Source organism: Condylostylus longicornis, unplaced genomic scaffold (assembly GCF_029603195.1).
Source record: "Condylostylus longicornis isolate FDR11 unplaced genomic scaffold, ASM2960319v2 ptg000085l, whole genome shotgun sequence".
NCBI classification, from domain to species: Eukaryota; Metazoa; Arthropoda; class Insecta; order Diptera; family Dolichopodidae; genus Condylostylus; species Condylostylus longicornis.
The window spans coordinates 1,097,530-1,115,875 of NW_026578053.1; the positions used below are offsets into that span (position 1 = coordinate 1,097,530).

Here is an 18,346-nt window from a genome sequence, read left to right on the forward strand (position 1 = left end):
GAGATTAATAGTGCACATTAGGTAACAAACGAGATTAATAGGAGTTAGGTAACAAAAAAAAATGAATATTTTTACAATTTGTTAATATAAATAAGTTAGGGCAATCTGCTTTAAATATAGTCTAGGTGAAGCGTTTATTTTAATATGCAAATGACAGAAAGCAGTGGTCAATGTATGGGATATGGAAATTGTCTTATTAAATTGGCATTTTTAAATGTGACTTAGTATAAGTGTGATAAAAATTGGGACAGGTTGTGATAACTGCTTTATAGTCGAACATAAATTATCGTTATAAATGTGAAAATTTGTGGAGGTTTTACTGTAATTCCATTGAAAAAGAAAAATATTAAATTTTTGATCGCCTATCTTTTTTGTCTTTTTTGCAAATTAGGGGCTGATTAGTTCTTTCACTTTAAATTTCAAAATTAATTTTGACTTTACCTTAAATAATTAAATTTTCAAGTTGTACGAATAATGAAAATTTTACCTATTCTGTTATATACAATTTTTATAATCGAGCGTTTTTCGAATTGAAACGTTTAACTTAAAAGAGAGCGGATGCCGGATATTTACTCGCATACTCTTTAAAAATTACTCACACAATGAGAATGATGGTTGCCAATGCATGAAGAAATAAATAAATTTTTAGAACAATATTATGAAAATTTATAAAGAAATTGTTTCTGGAAAAGAACAACAAAATTCCATTAGAATTTATTAATTTACTTTTATTTTACGAGTCTAATCTAAAAAAATGGATTGCACAATATTTTTTTTTTTTGATAATATTTAATGAATTCCCTAATTACAGATTTGAAATTGACCCAAACTTTTTATGAAAACTTTTATACCAATTAAGAGTAATTTTGTATGACAGATGTCTTGAAATTTATTTGGGTATACGAAAGTATTTTATCTATGTACGACTAATTTGGAATGTCATTAAATTTTTATGACAGAATAATAGTAAAAAAAAATTTCATTTTTGCTTTCTTTCTTACTCGCGTTTTGAGAAACAAAAAAGAAAAATTTAATATTAAATTTATGCATTTATTTTATTAAAGCTTAAAAAATCCTGACTTTATTACTTAAAACCATTTTTTTTTCGTGTGCAAGTCCGCATTTAAAATTTTTATTTTTCTGATGTTCGCCCATAGTATTGCATATAAAATCATTGTATTTCTTTTCCTTTATGTAAGCAAACAAAATACACTGGCGGATTTTATTGGAAGCCGTAAAATTATGCAAACAACTGGGTACCATCAAAATTGATTTTATTGCATCAAATAGAATTTATAAGCTTTAAGAATATCAGATATTGATGCGGTTGTTTATAAAAAAAAAAAAAATAAAATATAACGGTATTTACCTTAAAAATATTGAAAATGTTATTTGTTTTTTTTTTTGTTTTAATATTTTTCCAAATTTTTTCGTGTTTTATGCTGAAAGTTATGAAGCATATGCAAATTTTGTTGTTTTTCAAAAAAGAAAAAAAAAATAAATATTTGAAAGAAAATCATTTCAGAGTTAAGGGAGAAATTTTCCATCGTTTATTCAGTAGTCCTTCGGTTCTTGTTTCTATAAATAGAATTTTTTTTGAGAATGTTAAAATGCTTATGTAGTGGTATGGAAGGATTCAAAGTAATATTGAATGAGAGAATATTTTTTTCAAGATATAATTTTAGTTTTTATGAAAAAAGTCTATTTCTTTCAGTGTTGCAGTATTGTTGGCAAATACGCTGAATACAGCTGGTTGAGTACTTTGGAAAGATTGTCGGGTATATAATATATTACTTTATAAATTGTTACATTATTGTATTTTAGTACTGTTGCAGTTGTTAAGAAGCAATGCTCAGTTTTAGTTACTCAAAAATATCATATAAAAGTCAATATTTCTAATGCAATTTCCGAAAATAAATATGACTGTTAAATTTAAGCATGTAAATATGCTTGAATAAGGTATAGGCAGGTAGGTAGGTTAACCTGGGCCAGATAGGTCCGTGGTGAAACTGTTGTAGCATTGTTTTATAATCGAATTAAAAAAAATATTTAAAATAATTCTGAGTTTGATCTTGTGATAAAAATAAACTTACTACGTCTAATTCTGAACGAGTAATTGAGAATTGAAGTAATCGAAAGCCTCTTGAGCTGGGACTGTATTCAAAACTATTTACTTATATTAAAATTGTCATTTTATTTTAGAAGTTTTCAGTAAATTCAGCTAGACTACAAATTATATTAAAAAATATTGTTTTAGTTGAAAATGAATACTTATTTGTTCATTTCATTTTCAATATTGCATACAAACGTGTAATTTGGCAATGTGTTCTTAGTTTTGCTACCGCGTTGAATATTTTATTTTCTCGTTTCTTATTTATTTCCTTTATTTTTTGAGTTTTCATTTTAAACTCCTAAAAAAACTATCATATTTTATAATACTGTGGAATGCAGTATATAAGGTAAAAAAACTAAATTTTAGAATTTCTTCCAAACACAGAAGAAACAATAATATTTTTTTTTAAAATTATTGTATAAATTAAATGTTTAATAGTTTTGCGTATATTTATGTAATGGCAAAATTAAAAAGTTAAAAAGCTTAGTAAATAAGTCTAAAAACTATTTCTGTATCTTTTTTTCAAAAGATTCTCAATTTTCGAATATTTAATATCCTAATATACTTAAGAACACTAATATGTTCTTCATTTTTTTACTTATTGAATGATTAAAGGTAATCTCGAATTGGGAGCTTCGGCAACCAAAGGGGCTTTTGAGCAATTATGGATTTGGACGAGCCCGTTATGGGATATTTCCTCAGAAAAGTTGATCGATTCATCAAAAACATAGGTTTCGGGGAGGTGCTTAAGAACCTAGACGCTCATGATGGGGGGAGCACAATAGATCTTTCAGGTCGCGGTGCATCATTGCCCAATTTTGTAATCTAATCTAATCTAATATTGAATTCAGGATTATTATTCCCTTAGGGCTTGTCTTTATATATAATTGAGGTTCAATTTTTCAAAAAGTTGACTATACTTGAAATAACAATTTTACAATCAAAACATCAATTCATTTTTAGTTTGTCAATATTTTTTCTAAAATTCATTAGATTATATAAGGTCCTTTTTATGCATTTTGTTATACGTTGTAATTTGTAAATCTGTTATACTTAATTCATATTTGTAATTTTAAAATAAACTTTGCATTATTTAAGTAGTTTACTAACAAAAAAAAAAAAATCATTTTTTTTTAGCAATATCTAGAGAAGATAATGAAGACTCAAATCATCAACAGCATCATCATCATTTACATCATAAAGGTGGTGTAGGTGGTCATCATCATCACCATCATCATCATCATCATGGTAATCACGGTAATAAAGTTCCATACAATGGATATAATTCAGAAGAATATTTGGATAAATTAGAACCGAATGGAAACATCCCATCAAATTATAGATGTGGAGGTGGTGGTAAGTTTTTGTAATATTTTTATTTATTTTGACTATATTTTACGTATTTCGTACTAAAGTTTACGATATTTTTTTTTAAATTTTAAATATTTGTCTTTAGTTTCGATTACAAAAGTAATTATTAAAATTTTGATGTGTTTAATGAACTTCAGTACTTGATGAAACTTTTTGTTTTTTTGGGATGGGATTGTCCTTTGTTACTCTTATACATAATGAGTTTTTCATGTATTTATTTAGGATTGGATTTTTTAGTAATCTAAAAAATTTATGTATATGCAATGTTATATAAAATTCAATTTTAAAATATGCAAATCATTTGTTGTTACTCATGAGAAATCGGTAGTCAAAAGTAAGGGGTTAATGGAAAAATTATCTGAAAAAGTAACAAAAATTCAAATAAAATTATTCAAAATCTCGTTAAATTTTCCATAAATATTCATAAGGTTATGCAACTCCAATGAAATTTTATTGCAGTTTAATTTTGAGTTTTGATGTTTTTTTTTTCTGTGTCATAAATACTTTCAACATATATATGGATATGCAACATATATACATATGTAAATTTAACTTGGAAAATATAGAAGCGAAAATTTACGATTTCTTGTTGTTTTAACAGTTTGTTTACACACAAAATAAAAGCATATTTAGCTGACATATTTGCATACACGAAATTTTTGGAAAAATTTCAAATTTCTATGGGATTTCAAAAAATTTTACAAAATATTATTTAAGCATTCAATTTAAATGTTACATGATTTGAAAACGTTTCATTTTGAATTGATGTGTTTTTTGACTATTGAGTAGTTTTGCAAATTATTGTATAGAGTACGATAATTGAAATATTTTTGTTACAATTTGAAATGCAACTATTACAAATTGATTGGTGTGTGTTTAAAGTGCTATAAAAAGTGCTTATGAGAGAAAAGTTTTCGAAAATTAAAGGAACCAAAATTATTAAGTGCAAAATTAAAAGTTAATTAAAAACAGACCAATAAATGGACACTTTAAAACTATTCCAAGGTCACCAAGGTAATAAAATTTTCTTAAATTTCTGTAGTTGTGAATTATCTTCTATAATGTTTTTTTCATTCTGACAAAACTCAGAGGACACTCACAGTCATTCTAATCACCAATATTATGTAATAATTTCATATTCGGAAAAATCAATATAAGTTATATAAAAATTTCTATTTTTAACCTTTATGTTTACCCCCAAATCGGCATACTTCATTTCGTTTACAAAACAATACCGAATTTTAATTGAATGTTGACAGCGAAATGGTTTCTGGCATGTTTGGCAATTTCCGTGCAAGAATGACATTTTGGACATAAATGATAATTTGTATTGAATTTAATTAGATCCATTCCTATCTGGTCTAATGAATTTATTTGGTATTTCTATGTATCCTAGCATACTTTCTATTCCATTTCTAGAATTAAAATTTTTAATGATTTCACTGTTGCCATGGTACGTTCTACATTTGATCATCTCAGAAATTACTAAATGTTCTGTAAGGTTTTGAAGAAATTTGCAACAGTTTTTTTGTTTTTCATTTTTTTTATTATGAATAGAGTCTATTTCTTTGAAACAAAATAATGAAATATAAACCTTACATTATCATCGTAATCATCTTCTATAACCACTTTTCCAATGGAAACTCCGTCACGTTGTTCTTTTGATAGCTTTTCCTATTCTGGCTTAAAAATGATTTTATTCTATGGGTCTGAACGTTTAAATTAATTAATTCAATAATGTTTTTAATTTTTTCTCATTTGAATCACTTTGAATCTCTAAAATATTTAAAAATTCAGTGTTAATATTGAAAAACATTCCCGGGTAAGCGGACATCAACAGAAGGGTTAATTACATTTTAATCGTTCGCTACATAAAATTTCATAAAATTTTGAATTTTAAATTTTATCTCAAAATTTTTTATATTAATTTTTATTTAAATTATTCAAAATTACGATATTAACAGTATATAAAAGTATTTTAATTATTTAAAGGCCACAATATAATTTTAAAGTCAATTTCATTAAGGAATTTTGTGAAAAGTTTTCATTAACATGGAGGAATGTTTAAAAGTTTTTAATTGTAAATTGTTTATTAAAATATTTTTATTTTATTTCTATTATTTTTTATATCCTTTTTGATTGTAACTCATAAAATTTCATTTTATTAGCTACGATATTAATGTTTCCAACTCTTCAATATTTTCAATATCAAAATGGAAAAATTTGAAAACATTTTAAATTTTAATTTTAAACCTTGTACTCGTATGTAGGATAACTTTTTTTTTTTTAGAATTTTAGGAGGAATCAACTTTTAATTGAATTAATATACATATGTGAAATTTCAACTACATGCACGATAATATAGATTGTATACGTATCATAATATTCGTATATGTTTCATGACATTCAATTATATAAGAATGTCAAAATTAATTTATAGGATAAGTGAAGCAATAAATTGAAAATTTTTTGAAAAAGTTTTATAGCTTTTTTTTTCTTTCCTAAAATCATTTTATAGAAATTTTTAATTTTAAATTTGAATTACTTTTTTTTTTTTTGAAAAATTGAAAAATATATTTAATGAATTATGAGGATTTTATTGAGAATAAAATGGATAAAGTTAAAAGTTAAAAATTTTTAATTTTGTGGTATAGTATAAAAAAATAAAATGTATGTAAAGTCAATAAAACAAAGTGAAAATAGAACCATAAGTAATATCGAACATGCATAATTTAAAAACTAAAAATTTAGATTGTTTCTTCTCTGTTTAAATTTTTCCACTAATATACGATTGCACAAGTATGTGTAATTATTGTTATTATTATATGATATTGTAATAGTTGTAATAGCGAGAGACAGAAGCCTATCAACCGTTAGAAACTCTGCACATAAGATTATTTCAGAAGGTCATTCAGGTTAGGCCAGAACACTCGAAGAGAATATATAGCTTACGTGTGCTATCGTTCTAACGCCCCTGAATTCCAAGAAATATGTGATGATGCTGACCTACCCAAGAAGCAGCTCCATCTTATACAGATTATTTTATTCAAGAGACAATACCTAATGAAATTTGGAACATTAATATTAATATCCTTCTGGGCTCCAAATATTCTACCACCATTCGCAATAGCTCTATAACATTATTAGTATACTAGTGAAGCCTCGTTGTGACGCTTGATGGTCACCGATCCAAGAAAACAAAAATAATATGGCTTGTCTTATGAAACTTGGTTGTTATATTTTTTTATTTTTCAACATCAGGAAAATCACTCAAAAAAATCACTTGAAAAAATCATTTAAAAAATCACTAAAAAAATCCCTTGAAAAATCAGCTAAAAAAGACCGAACCCTAATTTTCTACTATAAGAAAACTAGGTCTACGTTGTCAGGAAAATCACTCAAAAAAATCACTCCAAAAATCAATTGAAAAATCACTTGAAATTGACACTCAAAAAGTCCCTTCAAAAAATCCTTTAAAAAAGGCACTCAAAAAAATCTCTTCAAAAAGTCACTCAAACCTTTCCGACGAAAGGCTGTGTCTAAAGGTTCAGATCGCAGCTTTATACATTAAGCCGTTTAATCTGAAAAAATCACTTGAAAAAGTCATTCAAAAAGTTTCTTCAAAAACTCCGTTTAAAATGCATTAAGAAAAATACACTCACTAAAAAAATCTCTCAAAATTGTCACTCAAAAAATTCATTAAAAAAAAATCACTCAATAAAATCACTCAAACTGTAAGTGACTTTGTGCAAAGGTTTCTTCGTTAACCCGTTTTCATGTTAGAGCAATTCAATAATCATCAAAAGTGTGACCGACCGACTAGCAAACTCACACACAACATTGGGCTATTATTATAATAGATATGGTTCTCTTAATCAAATATTATTTTCTGCTTGATTTCGAATTAATCTTCAAATTTGAATTTTTAACTCCATTTTAGAGATTTTGACCATTGTTATGATAAATGAGATTATTATAGTATACAAGGAATTAAAATTTAAGTATTTTAAAAACTTTAAAATTAATTTATTTTGTTTTTAGAAGAAAATAAATTCAGTTGTCTCACGACAATGCTCTCCGAAAATTTATTTTATTAAAATAAATTATATGCAAAATATTTGAATACTGAGCTAAAATGTAAACTTTCGAATGAATAATTGAAAGTACATATTTATAAAATATTAAAAATACTACAAAAATAATTTATGTATAAAATAAAAATAAATTTTCAAAAATCTATTAATATACAAAAAAAAACAGAAAAAAAAAATTGCTAGTTATAAAAACCTTTTAAATATTCTCATAAATTCCAATTAATGTCCAGACAATGTACATATATTTATTAACCATTTATATTTATTTTGCATCCATATATTCTTATGTGTGGATAAAATAGATATAATCAATAATTTCGAATTTCTTAATGCAATAAATATTGCTAAATATCCTTTTATTTTTTAAACATTTATTAGCGAATGGATGTGGGCAACGCATCTTTCCATATATATATATATATACGAGTATAATATACACGAGAGTCCATAATAAACCACAGCATATTATGCTTCACGTTAAAATTTTTAAAAATTTTAAAATTAATGGTGATAGCAGAAATTAATTTTAATCTTTATCTATGTATGTGTGTATTTGTGTAAAAATAACGTGCAGATTCATAATTTGATAGTGGTGTTCTAAATTATATATGAATACGTGATAATATAATCTTGTGGTTAAAAATATTTTGAATAATTTTTTCAAACCAATTGCCATTGTATATTGGTACTTGTTGGTGTATGATAACAGTATTGAAATTATTTAAACTCCTCTATATTTAACAGGAAATGTAATGAATTATTCTTTAATCGGACTAACCGCGTTCATCTCATCCAAATTGTTTATAAATAGTTTTGTTTTGTATGTAAATTAGGTTTCCACCGTATGATGGGAAATGAAATAAAAAATGCAAGAATTGCAAAATTTTATTTTCAGTGACAAACCCCCGCAATGAATTTTTATAGATTCGATTTTAATTATGAAAATTAAATTTATATAAATGATGGCTTGATCATTTGGTAGTCTCAAATAACCATTCTAATTGCTGTATCTTGCTTTGTTTATGAATAGTATTAAAGTCGTCTTTTAGTTCTGATGTTTGTAATCAAATAAAATATACGAAATCGTCTTAATTGAATTCTCTGTGTGAAAATTGAATTTATTTTTATTGATTTCACATATTGAAATATTTGAAGATGATTCTCTCATTTGAAATTTCATTGTCCCGAATTTTAATTACTTGTGCGGCAATTATAAAGTTTTTTGAGTCAAGACGTACTATGGCAGGTGTAATTTTGCACCGGTTCAATGTAACCTCATTTTTCAACTAAACGAATGTAACATGTTACCTAAATCAAGAAACAGAAGTCCAACCAAGTTGATTTTTTTTTCAATAAGCTCATTTAATTTTTCATAATAATTAGAGAAGTTGCTCAATAAAGTGAAAATATTGAACTTGTTCTAGTAATTACCCTCCAAAACAAAATATAAATTTACATGCATATATTTATATTTCAGCTTGTACATTAAAAGTTTAATAAAAAAATTTTAAATATATGTAGTATGAGCATAGGTTTACAAGTATACTTTATAATAGTTCACTAGACTAGAAACAATTAAGTAAAACTGGTGAAGGAAAAAATATATGTACTGTAAAAATTTGTTTACGTTCTATTTGATTAGATTTCTATAGATACTTATTGTATACATATAATTTTATGTATATTTGTAGTTGTGACCTTTTTCGCTTTTGTAAAACACAATTTTCAAAAAAACAAAAGGAAAGTTAAAAAAAAACATTAAATTTACCCTTAATGTAGTAATACTAATGAAGCGATTATAAAATCCTTTAAAATTTTAATTAAAGAATTTAAAAAAAAAAATTTTTTTTATTATCTATTTTAAAACCAGACTATACTTGAAAATGAACCAATTTATTTTAAGTTTGTTAACGTTTGTAGTATTGAGGGTATAATAATTTTATAAATTTTAATATAAATAATATACATACTGTATAATTTGTTATTAAATAGCTAAGAATATAGGGAAGATTTAAAATTTATATTAAAAAAATCAAACAAATTCGGTTGCAAAGGAAGTATTTTTCACTATCTCTGCGAGTGTCCGGTTTTAGGCGAGGACAGATTGGTCACGAGGAGTAGACCAAGTGTGGTTGGACTGATATCAAAAATCAGCTTTGGAAATTTACATAAATTCCTTAATAGAACCGGGCTGTTTATATATTTTTTTTTTATTTCTACTTCGTTCCTGGGAGGAGCATAGGTCTAGTGTACGATACCGTAGATAACCGTGAACACCATATTCTTATGTCATTGATTTTAATTGGTAGGTGACGAGCCTACTGAGCGGTTTAGATAGGCCATCTTTAATCATACGTTCAATGGCAACAAAACGGTCCACAAACCGATCAACCAAAAAAATATATGAAAACTAAAAAATTACATGTATTACAGAATGTAACTACATCTACTCTCTCACATATAATGAATTTTTTCATGCTCTCATTATTTTAATTACTAGAATAATATATAAAAAAAAACAAAAATCCTTATGCCCTTTTTTCCAATTTAATTTTAATAAAATATTTCTTAAGAACCAAAAAAATTTATTAAATTTTAATTTCTATACATTAATATTCTATATATAGGTGAATGTATATGTATAATTAAACATTGTATAAAATATTCATAGACTTACATAAAAAATTAATGTTATATGGATAGCAATAAATTTTCAATCTTAACATTTTTCTCTGTATAACACTATTGTTATACTCTTATAAATTTTCTTTCTTTACATTTTATGTACATACATAAACATATACGTATATAAAGGGAATAAGTATATAGTTTAAGAAAAATTCTTAAATTTTCAAGTTTTATAACAAATCAGATAACTTAATGAACCATATTGAATATTTTTCCTCTTTATATAGTGGATGTATAAAAATTATGGTATAAAAAAGAAAGTTATACAATAAGCTGAATAATAAGGATGGAAATTCGTTTCGTATTGAAAATTGTACTCTGTTATATATGAGTATGTATGTATGTATATATGTAGAAAAGGCTAGGACAATAAATTATTCAAAATTTTTTTCGTTCTTTCAATCTTTTCCTTTTGTTTTTCCTTATATATTTTATATATGTATGTGGAAATTACTTTATTGAAACATAAGGTAAATACAGAATTTCCTCCCATTTAAAAAAACATTAAGATCGTATATAACCTAAGTATATAAAAGAAAAATATCATGTAGATTTTTGAGAATGAAATTTTTTTTTTTGTTGTATATACCTAGTTGGAATTGAAAGAGAAACGTAAAATTCTTTAATTTACCGTACTTAAATAATAAAATTTTCTTTATTATTTTTTTCTTTTGGATCCAAAGAACCTGAAGGGGTATTTATGTGATTTTATTAAATTTACATGTAACAACAAAACAAAAAAATGCTGAAAAAGGAAAAAAATAAACCGTTTTGTATATTTTCTTGGAAAAAAAAAATCTTTATGAAATTTTTTTTTTGTCTTGGTTATTTTGTAAAGCTCTTTATAATATTTTTAGGATGATTGAACAAAAGGATTACAAGAAAAGTGAACTCTAAATTGTATTTTTGTATATGAAGAGATTTTTTTTTTTCTTGGAAATAATCTATTGCCGGAAAATCAATATTGGATTTGAAATTTTCATATTTTCCGAATAAATTACGTTAAAAATTTTTTGTAAAATTTTTAGAGTTTAAATATATTCAATTATTTTTCTATTTTTGATCAATTAAAAATTGAATTTTGAAAAAGGTTTAATTAAATTTATTAATTTTAGTAAATTAATTGAAAATTTTAGTAAAAATTTTGTAAAAATTTCAAGTGAAAATTAATGCTTGCATGTAAGTGAAAAATAATTAATAATTTGAATGGGCAGTAGAAATGCCTAAATTCGGAGTAATAAATTGCTTACTGTCCGAAATTTATTGTATTAAAATTATACTCACGTTCATTGGGCAATAAAAGCATTGCTTTGGGCAATAATTTATTTTTCAAATAGCTAAATTTAAGTATTCTTTAATGATTAATAATGTGAATTTGTCGCAATAACGCTAAATTCATTGTTGCACAAACACTTTACTATCATAAATTAGTTAGAATTAGTGAATCAACTTTAAAGGGTTAAATTCATTTTTAGTAAGAGTTTAAAGAATCTCAAGGGTTTGAAGGATTTAAGTTATAATAATATTACCCATTGAGCTGCATTGCATTTGTTATTTTGTAAAAAAAATTGTCTGCTTTCAGTTTTCATCAACATTTATTAATTTTTACCGAGCTGTTGCAATTGCCCGGTTTGAACAAAATTTTATAGGATTATAAATTACAACATTATATATTTTATGTTACTGATAAAAATCATGTTACTCCGACTTCTGCCTCACTGCGACACAAATATTTTTGAATTATAAAAAAAAATTAAATTTCCTATTAAAACCTAAATTTCATTAGCGTGTTAAGTATAAATTAAAAGAGAACAACACTAACTCATTTTTATTCACATTGCTAATCGTAAAGTTATAGCATTAAAATTGGGAAAAAATAAATAAAATTCGCCTAAAAGTATGCTTCAATTTATGTTTTTAATAATATAAATAAATTAAGCTAAGGAAAAAAAAACGGGAAGCAATTAATATTATTAAGTATAAACATTTTTTTAAACCTGTTGATATTACAAGCAAAATATTACAACAAATTAACAACTATATATATAAATATATACACAATAGTGTGGAATCTAATAAAGTTACTTTACGATATAATAAATACAATAATAACATAAACATATACTGAAATGAATAATTAATTGTTTTTTAAACTTTTTACATTAAGATCAGATTTTAATGGCTCTAAAACATGTTTTGAATGAAAAATTGTTTTAGTTATTTCTTAAATAAACCAAACCACTTTAAGAATATTGTAAGGATAACAAAAGTTCCAATGTTAAAAGAAATCCCTTTAATTTATAATCATTAGCTGTTACCAGAGATGTCAAAGATTTTAAATTTCGATTAACAAATTTTACTATTTTCTTACATTTGTAAGTTTGAATTTGATTTTGTAACATATTGTTGTAACAAATTCACTTTTAAACATTAACAGAGGGTTGATTAATTATTATTATTGTATTGTGAAGCTTGTAGTGGAACTTATTAAAGTTATCACCGTCTTTAGTTACATATTCAAGTGGTATCAAATTACATCTTCAGTACGATACTAATTTCTGTTCACATGAAAATTGCTGACACAGCGTCTGCAATCGAACATGTTTAAACATGAAGAAATTACGAAATTATCGTTCCCATCAAAAATGCTGACGAAACGTCTATAATTTTGCACGAGGCCGGAAACGAACTTAATTTTAATTACTATAAATACTGTTAGATTTTAAGATATGATTTAGTCTAAAATTGGTGTTAATAAGAATAGAATATTATAATTAAACTATCAATTCGAATTTAAGTAATTGTAAAATTTAATTTTTAAGTAATAGTTGTGACATTGTGTGAAATAAAATTATTTTTTTATAATCGAATCAAGATAGTTTAATAACTGGCGCCCAACGTGACTTGAATCGTGAAATCGCAAAACTCTTCGTTAAATTTTAAAAGAAAAGAAGAAAAATAAGCATATCGCGATAAAAGTGTACCCAACTATAGTGCGCGTATTGTGGAAATCCGAAGTGAAATAAAAAGAAAAAGGAACTGAAGCAAACCGTACTTACAAAAAAGTGTTGAAGATTGTGCCGCAGTAGGACGTTTACGAGAATAAAAGTTCACGTCTAAAAAGGACAAACACAACTCAACCGCTATTCGCATTACTCACCAAGACTCAAACAGATGAATTACGTTTTTTTCCTGTAAGTAGTTTTTCATTATACTTAATCTTAAAAACTTAACTGAGGGAAACTAACTGCATCTCACTGAATAAGCTTTAAAAATATAGAAGCTTCGTTAATTTTAAAAAAATTAAGATTTAAAAAAATTGAAGTGATAAATGAAAATTAAATTGAAAATTTGAAAAATTAATCAATTAACCGATAATAAATTGAAAAATTAAAATTTAACCAATAAATATTTAATACAAAAAATAAAACAAAAGTAATTAAAAATTTAAATGAAACCAGTAAAAAATTAATAAGATTAACCAATTAAATTTTATATTACCAAGAAATATTTAATTAAAAAATAAAACAAAAGTAATCAGAAATTTAAATAAAACCAGTGAAAAATTAATAAGATTAACCAACTAAAAACTTAAATTTAACAAAAAATTTGAAATTAATCGACAAAATTTGAAAGAAAAATATAATTTAAAAGTTTAAAACCGCGTAATAGAATAATTTAATTAGTGAAATTACCTTAATAAAAAGTTAAAAATGGAACAAATAATGGAAGAGCTCAAAAAATTAAATGGAGCCATCAATGCTCAAATTGAACAAAGCAAACGGTTTGAAATTCGCCTAGCAAAACTAGAGGCTCAGTTCAATACACCACAACCGCAGGTAACAAATTTGGCAGCACCGAAAAGTGAAGACGACCTGAAACAAATATCGAGACTTCCGGACTGTGTCAAAGATTTACAAACCTTTGATGGCGATGCAGTGCAGTATGTATCATGGGTGCACAGCGTAGAATCAATTCTACGAGATTACGAAGTTGTCAGAAACAAACCCATATACAGAGCAATATTACAAGCTATTAGAGGAAAAATTAGAGGTAGAGCAGATGCAGCTCTAATATCGTACAACCTGTTCGACGAAGAATGGGCCGCAATCAAGCAGTGTTTGTCCCTGCATTATGCCGACAAACGGGACATACGCACATTGGAGCACCAAATGAGCACACTGACACAGGGAAGATCAACCATAGATGAATTCTACGCCAGAGTCAACCATCAATTCTCCCTCATAATCAATAAGATCAAGACCGAGAATTATACAAAAGAAACTATAGACGTACTGATAGAATCACAAAGAAACAGAGCACTGGACGTATTTATCCGAGGGCTCAATGGGGAATTGTCCAGGTACTTGATGCTTCAGAAACCGTCAACTCTGCCAGAAGCATATTCAACGTGTCTAGAGCTCCAGAACTATAGTTGCCGAAACTTCGCTATACACAACAGGAATGATAACAACAGAATCACTGTACCATTCAACAAAATGTCCATGAAACGACAACAACCAAGTGCTGGGAACCCAAGGTCGTATCAACCAGAACAGCCATTAACAGTGGAACAACGGAACTTGGCTTACAACATTCAACATCAGAGAGAATCGCAACCTCCACCTAGACCGCCAAAACCGTTAGAGAAGATGGACGTTGACCGATCCATACAAACACGTCAGGTTAATTATATGAACCGGCCAGACAACTACAGGGGAATATACAAGAGGCCACCATCAATAGGCAACATGCCTAGCAATAAGCACCAAAGGCTATTCAATATGGAAACACTTGAAGACGACGTAGATGACCACCCAGAAGAATGCAGCGAATATGACGAAGAACCAGCATATGCAGATGATGAGGTTCAAGAAGTAAATTTTATGACGGACGCCTTTCAAGCGTTCCTTACTTAGAATTCAAGACAAAAAACAACCAGCTCCTAAAATTTCTAGTCGACACAGGAGCTAATAAAAATTTTGTAAGAGAAGAGATCGCGACAAATGCCAAACCAACAACAAAACCATTCAAGATACGTTCAGCTGGAGGAGATATAACAATCACCAAGAAGATCGGAGGAAGATTTTTTCAGAGTCTGGGAAACAACACCTTCATTGAATTTTTTGTTTTGCCAGGATTGAAGACCTTTGATGGTATAATTGGAGACGGCACGCTTAAGAAGCTCGAAGCCATTATAGACAGAAAGAACAACACCTTAAGGATCAAGCCAGATATAAAAATTCCGTTAAAGGCAAAGGCATCAGCTCAAGTCAACACCATCGAAATCGGGGCAGACCATTTACCGAAGGCAATCCAAGAAAAAATTATGGGAATAATAAGGAAATACGAGAAAATATTTGGCCCAATAAACGACAGGGAAATAATAGACACACAAGTGAAAGCAGAAATTAAAACTACTACTGATGATCCCATATACACCAAGTCATATCCATACCCAGCCAATATGAGGAAGGAAGTAGAGGAACAAATCAAAAAGCTGCTAGAGGATGGAATTATCCGCCCTTCGAAAAGCCCTTACAACTCACCGATCTGGGTAGTAGCCAAGAAACCCGACTCATCAGGTGTGAAGAAGTATAGAATGGTTATCGACTTTAAACGACTTAACGCAGTAACGGTACCAGACACATATCCTATACCGGATATTACAAGCACACTAGCAAGCCTAGGCCAGGCCAAATTCTTTACAACATTAGATCTGACATCCGGATTCCACCAAATCATGATGCACAAAAAGGACATTCCCAAGACGGCTTTTTCAACAATGAATGGAAAGTACGAATTCCTAAGACTACCATTCGGGCTGAGGAATGCGCCTTCAATATTCCAACGCATGATAGATGATGTTCTAAAGGATCAGATAGGCAAAAGCTGCTACGTATACATCGACGACGTTATCATATATGGAAAAACGGAGGAGGAACATTTAAGGAACATTGAAACGATTTTTAGCATATTGGAAAAAGCTAACCTGAAGGTCAACCTGGAAAAAACAAAATTCTTCAACACCGAGACAGAATTTCTTGGATATATAGTCACAAGCGAAGGAATCAAACCCGATCCCAGAAAAGTGGCGGCCATTCAGAACATCATGCCACCGACAAATTTGAAGGACCTAAAATCATTCTTGGGACTCACATCATATTATCGCAGATTTATTCAAGATTTTGCAAAAGTGGCGAAACCACTAACGAGCTTAACAAGAGGCGAAAACGCACAAATAAAGGCCAATCAATCTAAGAAAGTTGGAATCAAATTGAATGCAGAAGAGTTAAAGGCATTTAACAGGCTGAAAGAATTACTTATATCTTCAGAAGTCCTAATATTTCCAAATTTCGAGAAGCCGTTCATCCTAACAACCGATGCTTCCGACACAGCTATTGGAGCGGTGTTATCACAAGGTGAGATTGGAAAAGATAAGCCAATTACGTACATTTCCAGATCGCTCAATACCACGGAAGAAAACTACGCCACAAATGAAAAGGAAATGTTGGCGATAGTATGGGCATTAGACAACTTGCGAAATTATTTGTATGGGGCTAACAAAATCAAGATACTTACAGATCACCAACCACTCACTTTCACCTTGAGTAATAGGAATCATAATGCAAAGCTCAAAAGATGGAAATCAAAAATTGAGGAATATAACTACGAGCTGATATATAAGCCTGGGAGAACAAATGTTGTCGCGGATGCACTATCCAGGCTGCCAACCGAAGTAAACAGCTTATCAACAAGCTCGACCGAAACGGCAAGCAGTTCAGATGAGGACAGCGTAACGGAAACAGCACATAGTGGCGAGGAGGACAGTTCTGATCTCATACTCCACTGCGAGACGCCGATAAATGTCTTCCAGAATCAAATCATTATAAGACAAGGAAAATACATAGAAGCACACGAAGAACCACATCCAAGGTACCACAGGCATTACATCGATCTACCAGAAATAAATGAAGGAACCCTCACGAAAATACTGAAAGAAAGATTAAATCCTAACCTCGTGAATGGAATAAAGATCCCAGAATGCTACATCCGCATACTGCAGAAGGTCTTTAAGGATCACTTTAACAGATTCAAAATCCGTATAACGCAAAGCATAGTGGAAGACGTAGCTCTAGAGGAAAGGAAATTCAGCATAATCGAGAGCGAACATAAGCGAGCACACCAAAATTCCAGCTTGATCTACGGGACGCAGATCTTTGAAGGGGGAGGAGTTATCACCGTCTTTAGTTACATATTCAAGTGGTATCAAATTACATCTTCAGTACGATACTAATTTCTGTTCACATGAAAATTGCTGACACAGCGTCTGCAATCGAACATGTTTAAACATGAAGAAATTACGAAATTATCGTTCCCATCAAAAATGCTGACGAAACGTCTATAATTTTGCACGAGGCCGGAAACGAACTTAATTTTAATTACTATAAATACTGTTAGATTTTAAGATATGATTTAGTCTAAAATTGGTGTTAATAAGAATAGAATATTATAATTAAACTATCAATTCGAATTTAAGTAATTGTAAAATTTAATTTTTAAGTAATAGTTGTGACATTGTGTGAAATAAAATTATTTTTTTATAATCGAATCAAGATAGTTTAATAACTTTAATCATTAACACTAATATTCGTATAATACAAATTTTAAAGGCAGGGATAAGCTAGCTTTTGCAGCAAGTTGTCATTCAAAAATTTTTTTTTAAATTTTAATTTTTTTTTGTAGCAGTTTATTGTTACAAATTATAAGAGAGAATAAATGAAAAGTTACCGGAGAAAAAATAATAAATTTGATTTATGGCATTTGCAATTGTAAAAAGTTTAGAAGATCAACACGATAGGTCAGGTTGGTTTATACCATTCTCTTCATATTCGTTGGCGACAGAGTTGATTCACTTCCCGTTCGTAGGAACTGTATTTTTTTAAATGACTGATAAAAAAAATTTATTTAATCTGAGCCCCGTTTTTAAAGTAGTACCTTTTAAGCGTTGTTTTAAAAGAAACTGAAAATTTTATATAATATTCCAATTTCCATTTTAGCCATCCGATTTGAAAATTGC

At 28.0% G+C, this 18,346-nt stretch overlaps 1 protein-coding gene across 1 annotated transcript in view; it reads left to right on the forward strand.

The window, feature by feature from the left end:
• The first annotated feature begins 1,602 nt into the window (after positions 1–1,602).
• The window catches only part of LOC129613661 (cyclin-dependent kinase 14), a 137,598-nt gene continuing 120,854 nt past the window's right edge, over positions 1,603–18,346 (forward strand). The window contains exons 1-4 of the mRNA XM_055527817.1: positions 1,603–1,641; positions 1,715–1,752; positions 1,825–1,925; positions 3,251–3,469. Coding sequence (XP_055383792.1) covers positions 1,603–1,641; positions 1,715–1,752; positions 1,825–1,925; positions 3,251–3,469 — 397 coding nt within the window. The remainder of the gene's footprint in view (positions 1,642–1,714; positions 1,753–1,824; positions 1,926–3,250; positions 3,470–18,346) is intronic.